At 40.4% G+C, this 15,357-nt stretch overlaps 1 protein-coding gene across 1 annotated transcript in view; it reads left to right on the top strand.

Annotated features, from left to right (window-relative positions):
* Positions 1–8,807: 8,807 nt before the first annotated feature.
* Positions 8,808–15,357, top strand: part of LOC146665005 (anoctamin-9) — a 17,203-nt gene continuing 10,653 nt past the window's right edge. The window contains exons 1-8 of the mRNA XM_085412391.1: positions 8,808–8,971; positions 9,085–9,203; positions 9,867–9,941; positions 10,059–10,181; positions 10,269–10,405; positions 10,723–10,772; positions 10,866–10,924; positions 11,766–11,845. Of these exons, the coding sequence (XP_085268517.1) occupies positions 9,183–9,203; positions 9,867–9,941; positions 10,059–10,181; positions 10,269–10,405; positions 10,723–10,772; positions 10,866–10,924; positions 11,766–11,845 (545 nt within the window). The 5' untranslated portion in view covers positions 8,808–8,971; positions 9,085–9,182. The remainder of the gene's footprint in view (positions 8,972–9,084; positions 9,204–9,866; positions 9,942–10,058; positions 10,182–10,268; positions 10,406–10,722; positions 10,773–10,865; positions 10,925–11,765; positions 11,846–15,357) is intronic.

Below are 15,357 nucleotides of genomic sequence, written 5' to 3'. Positions count from 1 at the left end.
CTTTCTATGCTGCCTTATGGTAAACTTTGGTAATATTGATAAAGAACAACACTGGCTGATGATGAAATCCAGTCAGCTGGCATGGTGACACTGCCAGTATTAACCTGCAGGGCTGGACTGGGACAGAAAATCGGGCATTTTGACTAGAGACCGGCCCCCCAGGTATTAAAGCCATAAAGCCTTTGACTGAAAACAAATGCTGTTGTGACAGTGATGTACAGTCTTGTTGGTATATGTATGATTTCTATACATTTTACGTCAGATAAAAACTTTGGTTGTAAGATTTAGATAATTATTTAATAAAAGCTAGATATTTAAATTGAGAATAAGAAAGAAAAGTATTTCTTTGTGCCCCACCTTTCCCTGTTAATGCCCTACCTGCCCCCTGGCAACACTTTGCTAGACCTGCCCCTGCACAGTTACCAGCTGTCAGCTGCTTAGAAAAGGATGCTGGTGTTATTTGTCTCTCAGAAACAGTTCATAACTTCCCTTCAACTCATTCATGTCACCTAAAAGGTAAACCTGTTTCTCCATCACAGCTCTGATGATTCAGTAAGGACATCTCCTGGTTTCATCTTCATGTTTCCCTCTCACCACATATCCAAACCGACATCATGACCAGCAGCTTTACAGCTGTGGCTCCAGCAAACATCAGCTGATACTAGAAATTAATATTAAATAAATTCTAACAACAGCTGATCAAGCTTAAACGTGCTGCTGTTGTTTAGCGCGACATCTGCTGGTTTCCTCTTTCTGGCGCAAAGTGGGCGATAAATAAACAAGAGAGACGATCAGCTGATCATTGATCAGTTTCATGATTGAAGTAGCAACAGGAGAGGGAGGGGGGAGAATGAGAGAAGAAGAGGCAGCTGTGCAGCGTAAAGACAGAATAAATCCAGCTTTGTGTCTTTTTCCATTCTGCAGCTCCATACAGCAATGTTACGACTTAGATTATATCTTATAACTCATAACTCTTATGTTAGCTCCCCTCTGTAGCATACTGTCAGAAATATTCGAGGGCTGCAATAATTCTTTAAGTGTTATTTTTTCCTTGGGATTCTAATTTCACCGAAGTTTACTAAACTCAACAAACTTAATATTACTTACCGGGACATTTATTCTGTCCTCATTTTCTTTCACCGAAAAATTGTTTCCTGCAGTGCCGTCTTTCTGCTTGGCTCTCCTACCTTTGCTAACGTGATGCACATAGCGCAGAAGCCGATGCTGCATTCACTTACACTCGGATATCTGAGCTTCACCGTGAAAACATAATCGTACATTTGATATTTGATTGAATTTTATTGTTTTGCCTTTGGGGTGGCACCTGGGGTGGCCAGTCTGGTTGGGGGGGTGGCCTGTGCCCCCCCAGGCCACCCCGCTGGACACGCCATTGCTGACAACAGGAGATGTATCACTCCTGTAACACCTGTAACATTCAGCAGTCGCCTCATTGTTCTGACACACACAACAAAACTACACTACACACTAACTACACAAGATTTGCGCTAAATGTCTCAAATCTCTCACATCTCAAAACACTGCCGTCACTCCTAAAACTTCCCCCGTTTCTTAACAACTAGATGCCAGGTTGTCATATCATTTTTTGATTGGTCGGCATGGTACTTTTTTGGACGAATAGTAAAGGGGCAGCGGGGGAGAGGGGGCGGGGTTGTTTTTGCTCACAGGCGGAGAATGCTTTCAAGCTTTTTTTCTTATAAAACGCAGTTTTTACCGTTTCTTCCCGCAGTAAATATAAACAACGATAGTATTAAGGAAGAAAACCAAACATTGCATTTCTTTTTATCACAACTCTGGTGTTATGTGGCCTATCAACACAATTTAAAAACTGTTATAAAGTCCACACTTTTCCCATCAATTTTTCGTCTGTCCTGCTCACATCTCCAATGGTTGTACACGTTGGCTTCACTCCACATCAGCCACACCGCTTTGCTAGCTAAAACACCAGTGTCGGCACATAAGGACGCTGTCATAGCCTGTCAACTACGTTGATTGGCTGCGTATATACGAATGTGAATCGCATAATGAATTAATTAAATACACCATTAAATAATTAATTAAATGTGGCAATAATTAATTAATTACATGTGTCATAACTATTTATTTAATTAATTAATTCCAATTTTAATTAATTATTGCCACATTTAATTAATTATTTAATGGTGTATTTAATTAATTCATTATGGCAGTCCTGGCGTTCCATAGACAACAGGTCAGTAACATGAATATGCATAGATAAGAGGACATTAGAGAGGCAGAGATTTTCAGAAGTGAGGATGGACAGAGAATCACCAGTCTGCAAAAATCTACATTTACAACATTACTGTTCCTCAACATAAAAATTGCAAAGAGATGGACACTTTTTACAGACTAAAGATGAGATGAAACATCTGACTTGCATTCAGTGGCTGCATCTCTGACCCATTATACATAGAACTGGAACTTTATAGATCGGAAAAGGCACCACAGGCGCTGAAAGATATTTACAGAGTGTTGTCTAAAGAAGAGGGAATGCTACACAGCGGTAAACATGGCTCTGTCCCAACTTGTCTCCTAATCATTGGTTCACTTATTCACACACTGAAACCAATGAAAAAGCTAAAAATAAAAGAAGAAGAAGCCATAGCAACAACCCAGCCCTTGTGATAAGATCTGTCAATTCACAATGAAAATGCTGCTGCTGCTTTAAACCAAAACAGAGGTCACATGGTCACAAGGATTTTGTTTCCTTTTTTAGTCAGTGATGTCTTGTAAAACTTCATTTGTGTAATTTGTTTAGCAAAATGTCCAGGGTTAACTTTGGGAAGGCACTGTCTCTTTCTCACACAAACACTCATGTGAACAGACACAACACATTTCCCAGTATGTGTAGGATCCCACAAGCTACTCTGTCTTTCACATAAGAGGGTGTTCAGGTAGTTAAATGGGTACACGGTGACCCCATTTTATCACCTCATGTGCCATGAGGTGATAAAATGATAAACGACCAGCTTCGTCAATGATGAATGCCGATGCTTCACTGGCTGATGAGCTGAACACGTTTTATGCTCGCTTTGACGCCGCAGCAATTAAAACAACAAACGGCTGCGCGCGCTCGGAGTGCACCAGTGAAGAAAATGCATTCATCATCACAGAGCATGCCCTGAGGAACACCTTCAGGAGGGTGAACACCAGGAAGGCAGCAGGACCAGATGCAATCCCTGGCTGGGTCCTGAGAGCCTGCGCTGACCAGCTAGCACCGGTGTTCATGGAGATCTTCAACCTCTCCCTGGCCCAAGCAGTGGTTCCCACGTGCTTCAAACAGTCCATCATTGTCCCTGTTCCAAAGAAACAACAGCCCGCTTGCCACAATGACTACCGTCCAGTAGCACTGACTTCAATTGTGATGAAGTGTTTTGAAAGACTGATGAGAGATCACATCACTTCTTCACTTCCTGCCACCATCGACTCACTTCAGTTTGCTTACCTAATCGTTCCACAGACGATGCCATATCTCACCTGCTCCACACATCCTTGAGTCACCTGGACACTGGCAGAGGGAATTATGTTAGGATGCTGTTCGTGGACTACAGTTCAGCATTCAACACAATAATTGCCTCTAAGCTTTTCACCAAGTTGACGGATCTAGGACTCAGCTCATCACTGTGTCAGTGGATCCTCAACTTCCTCACAGACAGACCCCAATCAGTGAGGGTGGGAAAACAAGTCTCCCCCTCCATCTCACTCAGCACTGGAGTGCCTCAGGGCTGTGTTTTAAGCCCCCTGCTGTACTCACTGTACACTTATGACTGTGTAGCCACATCAGACACCACCTCCATTGTCAAGTTTGCTGACGATACTGTTGTTGTGGGCCTGATCTCCGACAATATCGAGATGGCCTACCTGGAGGAGATTAGGAACCTGGAGAACTGGTGCCAGGAGAATAACCTCCTCCTAAACATCAGCAAGACTAAGGAGCTGATCGTGGACTTCACTACAAAGCAGGCGAGGAATTACAAACCCCTCATCATCAGTGGCACACCAGTGGAGAGAGTGGACAGTTTCTGATACCTGGGTGTCCAATTCACTCAGGACCTGTCATGGTCCTGTCACATCAACACCCTGGTTAAGAAAGCCCGTCAACGTCTCTTCTTCCTCAGAAGACTTAGAGACTTCCATCTGCCAGTGAAGGTGCTCAAGAACTTCTACTCCTGCACCATCGAGAGCGTCCTGACGGCAAACATCTGCACCTGGTTTGGGAACAGCACCAAGCAGGACAGAAAAGATCTGCAAAGAGTGGTGCGCTAGAGCCGAACGCATCATTCAATCAGAGCTCCCTGACCTGCTGTCCATCTACACCAAGCGGTGCAAGTCCAAAGCTAGGAAGGTTATGATGGACCTCTCCCATCCCAACAATGGACTCTTCTCACTGTTGAGGTCTGGGAAGCGCTTCCGCTCCCTTAAGGCCAAAACAGAGAGAATGAGGAGGAGCTTCTTCCCCCAGGCTATTCAGGCCCTGAACCAGGTGTAGGACTGGACTCTCCCACACACATCACTATAAGACTGGACTCTCACACACATCACATCACCACACACACCACCACACATTTCCTATAATTTATAATCTTTATAATCTCTTTCTGCTGTTTGCACATTTTTTACTGTAAATTCCTAAGTTAATTTGTAAATTTTGTAGTAACCTGTAAATTGTAAATACTGTAAAACCTTTTTTCTGTCATTTAATGGTCGGGCATTGTACAGCTACAAGCATTTCACCCCCATGTCATACTGTGTATGGTTGTGTGTGTGTGACAAATAAAATTTGAATTTGATTATATATATATATATATATGTATGAAATATAAGACTTTCACTTCTTTGTTGAGCAGACATTTCCTGGAACTAATCCCCTCAGCAGTGGATGTTTGTATATATTTGCTTAGATTTGTTTAGAGCAGGACTTTGTTTGGCACGTCTTTTCCTCTCTGGCGTGGAGTTCAGGAAAGAGACTATCTGCAGCATTTTCACTCCACCTCCTATCCACCCCAGCCAGTCTTCTTACACTGGGGTCAAATTTAGTAGCAGTGCCCCCACCCCCTCCATCACCCTTGAAGTGGTTCTACAATCCTGTGTGGGTGTAATTATGATGTCCTCCTCTTAGGGGTGTGGTGGAGTACAGAAATACAGCAGCTTATTTTCGCAACCACTTTTTCTCCGCCCTCATATCGCCTATCTTCCTTGAGATGTGGGTTTTCCTGGGTGAGCGTTGCCTTTCCAGGATTCCAAGACTAATGATGAAAATCCTCCTTAATAACAAGGCACGGAGGACCACCCATTTGACATGTTACTTTGCCTTTTCTTTAGTTAAAGTTTAAGAAGAGGGCCACAGAAATAGATCCAGACTGCACAGCTGGAATCATATCCCCATCATCTCACAAAATCATTAAAACAGAATGAAAACATAGCTCAATAAAGTATAGCTGTAATGACACCAGGCAGGTTTAAATACATTGAGGTGACACAGAATCTAATTGTAGTATCAGATACATACATTAGTCAAATTATGATAGGCCAAATGTTTAGTCATTCAATTTTATTGTATGCTTAGTCATGGCTATCCTGTTGATTTAATCTCATACTGGCTTTAATAAGGTTTTTATGTGACATGACCCTCCATACATGACAAATATAAAATAGTGTGTACATAAATTGTTGATAGAGACTTAAAATGATTTCAGTAGGTGATTGTGCTGTAAAAACGTGTCTCTGCAAGAACAACAGTAAAGGAAGTGCTCATCAAAATAGTTGTGCTGGAGGGGAAAAGCAGCCACTGGATGTTGTGTGTGTGTGTGTGTTTGTGTCTAGCTTTCTTTGTGAGGACAGAAATCTGCATTCTACTATCCTTGTGAGAACCAACAGCCATGTGTGTGTGTGTATCTGTGACTGTGTGTCTGTATATTGGAGGGGGATTGGGTGGATTATTGTGTTTTTAAATCAACAGAACCCTAAAACCAGCTTTATTTCAGTTCTAAGTGATGCAGACCACATGATTGATATTGACCCCTGTTGTCGCCCATTTATGAATAAAAGGTCTATCATTTTTAAGGTAAAATTTTGAAAAAAATAATCATAATCATAATAAAAAACATGTTAATCTTGAACAATTATGTTTACTATCTAATAAAACATCACAGGTGAACAGGTTTGCGTCCACCTATATAACTGTATCAGCCGCACTGAACAAAGAGCCAGTTTGTGCCAGCTTATCTGAGATTTAATAAGAGGAATCACCCTTTTATTTTGTCTCTGATTGCACCACATCAGCAGTCATACAGGATGACTCATTTCTTTGCGAGCAGACCATTCAGTTTGTGTTTTTTAACTGATGGCGTGTCTCATTCTCATCGTTAAACTCACCGTCAGACTCTGACAGGGCTTAGATTGCTCACCTGGTTGAGCAGGTGAGCCATGAACTGAAGGTAAGAGCTCTTACTGAAGGGGGCTGGGTTTCAGTCTACCCCAGACCATTTCCTTTGTGTCATTCCACCTTTCTCTCTACTGTCTGCACTGCCCCATCCAATAATGGTGAAAGGACTCTATTCTGGAAACTCTTTCTTTGTGATTTTCCAAATCTTCTTTCTGAACTAAAATCTCTGAGGTTCTTTGAGCAGAGACTCTTTTTTACAATCTTGATTGGTAAGGAGCCACAAAACAATTTTATTTGTTATGTCTGATGCCTGATTTACAGCTAGGATAGAGTGTGAGAAGATAGATAATGGTTGCTGTAAAACAGAGGGTAACGTGCAGGAATGCTGGAGCAAATACGTGCAGGTACTTTAAATATAACAATGTTGGAATCTTGTGCAGGAATAGCAAGTACATTGAGGTGAAACACAGTAATTAGAGGTGTGAAGTCAATGAAAATGTGCTATTTGATATATTCTTCACAGAACATGAGCCAAAGGCAAGGAATCTGAGATTGAAAAATCACTTTTTTTCATAAACATTGAAAATAGGTCCCACACAATGGTAGTAAGTAAGCCAGAAATCTAAAATCAAGTTCACTACATAATATAACCAAATCAATACAGAAATCAGAAACCACACAAATACAGTGCTTTATTGAAGAATTTTTGAAGTGGTCTTGTGCAGTCGTTCTTCAGTCTTCCTAAAGATTTTTTTCTTTGGACATTGGTTGTATTCACACACATTTGCAGTTCACTCCTTTAACCTGATCATTTTTAGAGGAGTGCCTATTGTTTGTTCATTTGTTAAGTTACAGAAGAACTAGACCTAAAACAAAAGCTATCAGCAAACAAACAGTATCCGAAAGTCATGCTCTCAATAACCAGGACAAAAATCCAGCCAACACCCTACACGGGACCTGGGATGTGGATCTGGCCCTCTGGTTGGTCCATTTATTGTTCCCTGAAGCTTCATTACAGATGCTCTCAATGGCTGTTAAGAAGTCATTCTTAAGGAAAGCAAACATGGAGTAAAGGCAGAGATATGCCAAATTACATAAATTAAACTGGACTGAAAAGAAGTGCTAACAGATCTTATGGACTCATGAATCCAAATTTGAAAGTTTTAGTTCAAGTCATCATTAATATGTCAGGAGAGAGTTACAATGGTGAGTGCCTACAGCTATCTATAAAACACAGTGGAAGTCTGGGACTCCATTTCAGCCAGCTGTGTTGGGGATCCTGTCAAAATTTATGGAATTGTAAATTTAGAAAAGTACAATCGTATTTTGATTCACCATGTTGTACCATCTGGGATGTTTCTGACTGACAATGGTTTAATTTTACAGCATCATAATGATCCCAATGCAGTAAAAGCATGACTGGACAGAAAAACACAGAGCAGCCTCCCTAGACCTCAACACCACTGAAGCAGTGTGGGATCACAGAGGAAGGAACAAAAGGTTCCCAGTATCCAAAAAGAGCTTTGAACACGTCTCAAGAAGCCCAGAGAACTATTCCCGAAGACTACTTAAAGAAACAATAATAAAGCTGCCTAACAGAGTTCAGGCTGTGTTGAAGAATAAAGGTTGTCGCACCAAAGCTTGTTACAATTGTATAAACTGTTTATGCCTTATACATGCTGTAATTACCCAGTTATATTTGCACATTTCAATAAATGGTTACACACATTTCTTGTTTTTCCTCCCAAAATAAAATGAAATAAAATGTGCCTCAAGTCTTTTGCACAGGACTGTATATCCAGAGAATCTCAAACCCCCAGCACAATGAAAAACACCAGAACATTGACTATACTAATCATTGAAGCCTTTTAGTACTACCTGTAAAGATGACAGGTTGTTGTAAATAGGTGGAATAGATTCAATTATATCCAGCAAACAAAACAAGATGCCCATTACAATGTGCCGCTTAACACATGTGCATAGATATAATGATCTCATTCTAAACAGGGAACTTAACTATATTTGTCCTAATATTTAGAATGAATGTGCTTCCCCCTATTGTTTTATTTTTCCGTATTGCCTTTTTAGTAAATGTTAGCGAACCTGCTTAGTCCTTCCATTATAGACTCCAAAATGTTTTTTTAAATTTTGTAAGATTTTTATTTATTTATTTATTTTGTAAATGTCACAGTCAGTGCTGACAATGGTGTGTAGGACGATTTAGTCACAGCCAAGTCAGGGGGTTTAACAGGCGGTTTCAGCCAGTGTGTTTGCTTCCATCTAGCGGTGGATAAATGGTACTTTGCTCATAGGAGAGAAGGAGGAGGCATAACAAAAAAAAGAAGAAGAAGGAAAGCCATTCCATCGTATCTGTCAAGTGAAAAGGAGGTAGTTCAACTGGCTGGCTGTATGTTCTTTGTCTCTGGGGTTATTCTGTATCACACTGTGTTTTTTCCTGTCTTGTTTTTTGTTGGATTTCCCCCTGGACTGAGTGATCACAGAAGAAGGTGGAGGCTGTAAAGATAGATGGCGTGACATCAGCAACAGGTAGAGTCGGTTTTTATACATACCTCTGCTGGTGAAACAACGTCGCAGTTCATCTTAGATGCAATCCGGAAGTTGCCTACTGCTTGTTGAAGAGACATCATATCATTTTATAGCTGGAGAAATCGCTGAGCTGAGGCTTTGGTGTCACTGAATGGTGATCGAAGCTTTATTGTAACCGGAAAGTCACTGCTTCATTCAGTACCGACTCATCATGCCTCTCCACAACAGACAGGTAGGTGATCCGATTCATGAATAATAATGATGGTTCTGTTTTTTTTTTTTATCGTTACGTAGTGAAGATGCTCTGAGGCCGCCTCACACTTTAACAGAATTTATGTTATCAGCGGCCCTGCTGTTTATCATGACTGCACATAGCTTCATCAAGCAGTCATTACATCAAACCCACTACAGATTCACTTAAATCAAGTTAGTCAGATGAGGTCAGAACATATTCACGCTTTAATCTGCCCTGCGTATGAATCAGGATGTTCAGGTGCTACTGCCTCTGCCATGACTTCACTGTTTGTGGATGTACGTGTGTCAGTGAGAGAATCCCCTGAGGACTTAAAGAAAGCATGGATTTGGACTGACTGCTAGACTACATGTTTTTCATTCAGGTTAGATTAGCTCTCTGTGCTTTGCTTTCTCAGCGCAGTGGCATTCATTGTCACGCCCCCGTGTTATCGTTAGACAGGATTCTTTTGGAGGTGATAACCTTCCTGCTTACTTTCACAAGCACAGTATCACAAAACAGTGGCCTCCTGAAACTCATCTGTTGTGACAAAAGTCTTTACCACATACTTTTCATGCCATTTTTAAAACCACGACTTAATGTATTTACATCAGCATGGGTGATTTCATAATGTAACATTGTTCATTGTTTTTGATGCTTCAGTCCAGTATTGAGATGCTGGAGCTGCTGGGAGTGGTAAAAGAAAATGGCAATGAACAGCAATCATTTCCGCCTGTGGTAAGCCATTGTCCACAGTTATAGTTTAATATAATTATAATTCCAGTCCTGGCCATGTTAATGCATATATTAGAGCATATAATGTCTGATTTTGGCGTATTGTTTTTTGTCACTCAGCACACTCCACTCTCTTATGACTACGTCCTGGTTGCCAAAACGATTAATAACCAGGAGAGAGAGTCTTTCAAGAAGCAAACTGAGTACATCGAAGAGCTAAAAAAAAAGAACTTCAAAGTCACGGTGAGTGTTTAATAGTACACTTAACATTTCTGCTATAAAATATACATTTCATCCATACAGTCATTCATCTTAATTTCCTTCTGTTAGAAAATCATAGATGATAATCACGTCTTCTATGGGATTCAAGCGCCCAAGGAAATCTTTGAGAAGTACAGGTATCTGCTCAAGGTGTCCGATGCCTGCAACTGGAGCTCAGATCAGAGCGCAGTGTCTCTCAGTACGAGGTAAACAAGGCCACTGAAACTATTTTTGGCATTTTAAACATTCCTTGCTGCTGTTTTCTGACACTTAAAGCATCCCAGTGTTTATTTGCACTGTGTTGTGTTATCATTACAAAGGACTTGTTCTCAAGCAATTTATTTCCAAATTTTTCTAACCATGTGGTATTTAGATTAGGTCTTCGCCTTTGTGTTTTTATGAAAGTGGAATGCCTAGTTGTCTCTTTAAAATGCATTTTTTAAAGAATCAATAAAGATGCACTAATCTAATGACATTTGTACTTTATGATCAGCTGCATGAGTGATTCTTGTCCTTGTTTCAGGATACGGATTGTCCACTTCATCTTAGGTCACACCAGAATTAGTTCAGGAGGTGAGACAGAATTATTTACAACCCCGATCCTTTGCATTTAACCAGACCCTGAATATTTTTATTATTATTCTCTTTACCTTTTAATCTGCACAGAAAATCTACGGGAGCTCATAAAGATGAAGGTTTTTGAGACCAAGTTCTGTCTACATGAGGTGAAATGTTTTGTTTGTTTGTTTTTAATTCTGGGTTTTAAGTCTTATCCTTGTATATGAAGTACTATGACAAAAGTGACATGATCAGTATAGACATGGGAAGAATGAGGGCTGCTGATTGCTTTACAGTATAAAAAAGAAAGAAAAGAAATGGTCTTCTTCCTCTTCAGAAATCACATCCATGGAGAGTGATAATGATAGCCAAGAATAAAAGCAGTCACCGTAGGAGTAACAATGATAAGAAGTCAGATAAGAATGATCACATAAATCAGTATTTGCCATTGTTTCTCTATGTGGGTCCACACATTCCTACGCTTAAGATAGTGACACTAAAAACTGTTAAACCATTGCCTTTCACATGGCTGCTTAGGTGTTGAGGTTTTCTCAAAAGCTTAATGAACTGAAACTTGGCAATGGCCTCTCAAAACAGAATAGTGGTGCCAAAAAAAAAGTATTTGTTGGCAGAGACACTGCGAGTCATGTTAATGCTGTGAGTCATCTAATACCGAGAATAATTGGGTATGTGCGTGTACATGATTGCTGATGAATACTACATGTTACTGTGTAAGCACGGACATGAGCCACAGTCTGTTGTGTCGCCTTTACAAGCACATGTATGTTAGATAAAGTATCTTACAGTTTCAGCTTTGAACTTGTAAGGTCGAGTTGGTTTTAGAAGCCCTTAATTGTTGAAATCTGTTTTTTTAAAAAGCCAGCAGATTACATATTCACACAAGAAAGCTTCTGTTCTCAGTGTAACTGTGTGTTTTGTTAAGCAGCTTGCAGAAAGATTTTCTACATGTTGCTGATTTGCTTTGATTTTGTGTGTTTCTGCTTTCAGAAAAAGAAACAGAGAGAACTGAAGGCGGGATGGGCACGGTGGACAGCCTGTCTCCAAGGGCAACCCATAACTGCTGTCAGGTTTGGACTGCAGCATAACAGCCTATTTATTATTCTGCACTCTATACTGTTCCAGTTATTGCAGCATAATTGGTTTCCAAACAAGACAACAGCAAACATGTCATGAACATGATGAATCTGTTGTTTGGAGCCATGATTTTAAAATAATGTACAGTAATTCGTGGAGTTTTGAGTTAGAAGAGAGCAGAGATGTCTCTGTCTTTAGATTCAGGTGTATCTAAAACATAAACCACGTGTCACAGCAGCAGTTTTGTCTATATGATATCTTTTATACATTTAACAACCCTTAGTAAACATTTTTAGCTTCTTTGTCAGTTGGTATTACAGATACAATTTCAGAATTTATTTAGCTCTTATAATAATAGTGCAACAGATAAGTTAATATTACAGGGAAATAGTTGATGGGTGCACCATAATATGTGCCTTATTTGAATGATCCTAATGTTCATCCATGTGGGTGCAGTATGATATGGGGTGTAGTTGCAGAAGTAATACTGTTTCAGTCAAGTATTATGGATGGACCTCTTATTCTTCTCACTGGTTACTCAGTTCTCAACCCCTAAAATGATCCCCCTAAAATCTTGTTATTTATGATGGTCGGTTGTTTGATCCCCAGCTCTTTCATCTGTATGTTGAAGTGTCCTTGGGAAAGATACTAAACCTGGGCTAGCCCCTTATGGATCTATCTGGGTTTGTGTGTGTGTGAGCAAGAGTATTAAAAAAGTATCTGTGGATGCAGCTTGCAAAAAGTGTAAAAAGTGCCTCTATAAATTACAATTCATTTGTGCAGTGGTTCTGGCACTGTCCAGATACCTGCTAATCAGATTAACTGGTCACTAAGATGTCTGTTGGTGCAACGGTAAATGGTCATCTGTCTTTCTATGTTAGCTTGTTAATAATTTTAAAAAAATTGATGGTAGGGTGCGCGAATGGGAGAACTGAGCCAAGAATCAAGGAGACTTTATGCACGCAATACATGAATTTTATGAAATTGCACGAGAATAATTTAGCACCTGATGAATATTGAATGCCTGAACCAACGTCTGGAATGAGAATGCTCTGCCTGAAGTGAGTTGCATTAAAGTACTACAAGAGTTAAAGGATTATCCTTTAACTTATAAGATATTATGTGGCACTTCAGTTCTTTTGTTTTGTTTGAAACAAAGAAAAATTCTGAAAATAACTTTAACTTACTTCTTTACCTGCTCAGAAGCATATCCAGTAACAGTAAAACATCTGACAATTCACCAGTGGTTGAAATTCTGTGGTAAATCGGTAATTTGAGCCTAAAATTGGTCATGTGATTTTTCCAAATGAATAGCTCTAAAGTTACAAACGTGCACGTTTTGATGCTTGTATCTGCTTTTCAAAGGATTTTTCACTTATGTGCTGCACCATAAGCTAATCAGCTAACCTCTGAGACAGAACATCACTGCAGTACTTGTTTCTCTCAGGACTGTAATTATTTTAAATGCCATTTGGCAAGAACACATGCATTTGAAGACAGGACTCTACACTTAAAGAATCTACAGCCACTTCATTAACTAAGTGAGGCTTAGCTGCATGGCAAGGATGCTAATCTCAGCGAGTTGTTGCTAGCATCCTGCAGTTTACCTGGTTCAAGGTTTACTAAGGTGTTGGAGTTCAGTGTATTTTCTAATAAACACACACGCACACACACACACACACACACACACACACACACACACACACACACACACACACACACACACACACACACAACACTGGAAGTAATTGGAAATGCTAAATGCTATTAGTTAAGTAGATATTTGGCTATAAAACAAAGCGCTAGAATCACTAAAGCTTTGACCTGTTAGTGACATAAAGGGACCACTAATGTCAGTGGAGTTCAGCTGTGGTGCAAAAGTGAATTATGTCTTCCTTGCAGTAAAAATATGTCATGCTGACTATTCTTACCACTGTGTATTATCAGAACTATACACAGTGCATGTTATATCGTGTTATGTTATGCATAGCATAAACTGTACACTGACATAAAGTTTGCCAGTAAAGTAGATAAATACAGTGAGGAGTTATTATAAAGAAAGTCTGTCCTATATCAGTAATGCATAGAATTGTTAAGAAATGTGTTACTGTGAAGTGAACATTTTTATCCACATTTGTTTCAGAAGAAATGATAAATGTATATTCCAAAACGTTGATTCTGTTCTTCTGGACATAGCGTTTTTGATGGGAGAAACGTTTCTCAATCATCCAAGTGACTTCTTCAGTCTGCTGACCGCAGGTTTGCCCAACCTTATAAACAGTACATTTGCACAATAACTGACACTAGACCACTTAATGAACAATGGGCTGGGAGGTCAGTTCCTTGATCATTAGTGTGCAAATTGTCATGACCATTGATCAACAACCACTGATCAATGGCCACTGATCAATGGCCACAAGTACCATTCACAGAGAGTTGGGGAATGGCTGCAATGACAGCATTGTAAGATGGTGAAAGATGTACCCTTAGGCCCCCTCTTCGATTCAGAGATGGTCGTTCCCTTTTCACGTAAATCAGTCTGCTGCCCAGCTAGTCTGACTCCCCGCTCAAACCACCATTCCTCCCTGTCCAGGATGTGTACATCCTCATCAATGAAAGAGTGTTCACTGGCCTGTAGGTGTAAATAGACTGCGGAGTCCTGGCCTGACAAGGTTGCTCTTCTGTGTTGTACCATCCGCTTCGCCAGAGGTTGTTTGGTTTCCCTGATGTATAAATCCTGGCAATCCTCCTGGCACTTAACAGCGTACACTATGTTAGTCTATTTGTGTCCGGGGACCTGATCCAATAGTTCAATATTGGTGTGTTTAGGGGTTTATAAGCCACACAGACTCTGTGTTTAGAAAAAATGCATCTCAACAGTTCTGATACTCCTGACACATAGGGGGATCACTAAGGGTTTTTGCTTAGGCAGGAGTTGTCCTTCTCTCTTGGTTAGGCTGGAGATTTCTTTAGGTGCCTTCCCAGCTTTGATAAATGCCCAGCTGGGATAACCACATTTACTCAGAGCCTTCTTAATGTGATGTTCTTCTGCTTCCCTGGCCGCTGTGTCTGTGGAGATGGTGTTCGCTCTGTGTTGTAGCGTCCTGATGACACCCAGTTTATGCTCCAGTCGATGATGAGAGTCAAACCTTAAATACTGCATAGATTTGGGGTACACATCAGCTTTTAGATGTCCCCCATTACTGATGGAAATCTCACAGTCTAAGAAGGCTAACTTGCTACTTTTCATATCCTCCCTGGTGAATTTTAAGTGTTGGTCCACTGAGTTACTGTGATCCATGAATTGTGGTACGTCCTGAGATTTGATTTTCACCTAGGTGTCATCCACATATCTGAACCAGTGTGTTCCCGGGTAGGATAACAAGGCCCTCTTTTCCACTTCCTTCATGTACAAGTTAGCGATGATGGGTGAAACTGGGGAACCCGTGGTAAACCCATTGGCTTTGATCAGTGGTTGTTGTGTCACGGTCTGTGTGGCAGACCG

Source organism: Rhamphochromis longiceps, linkage group LG7 (assembly GCF_057381845.1).
Source record: "Rhamphochromis longiceps isolate RC_006_pf linkage group LG7, R_longiceps_female_GT1.1, whole genome shotgun sequence".
NCBI lineage: Eukaryota > Metazoa > Chordata > Actinopteri > Cichliformes > Cichlidae > Rhamphochromis > Rhamphochromis longiceps.
The sequence above is the reverse complement of the archived record's forward strand: the minus strand, read 5'-3'. Positions and strand labels throughout refer to the sequence as shown.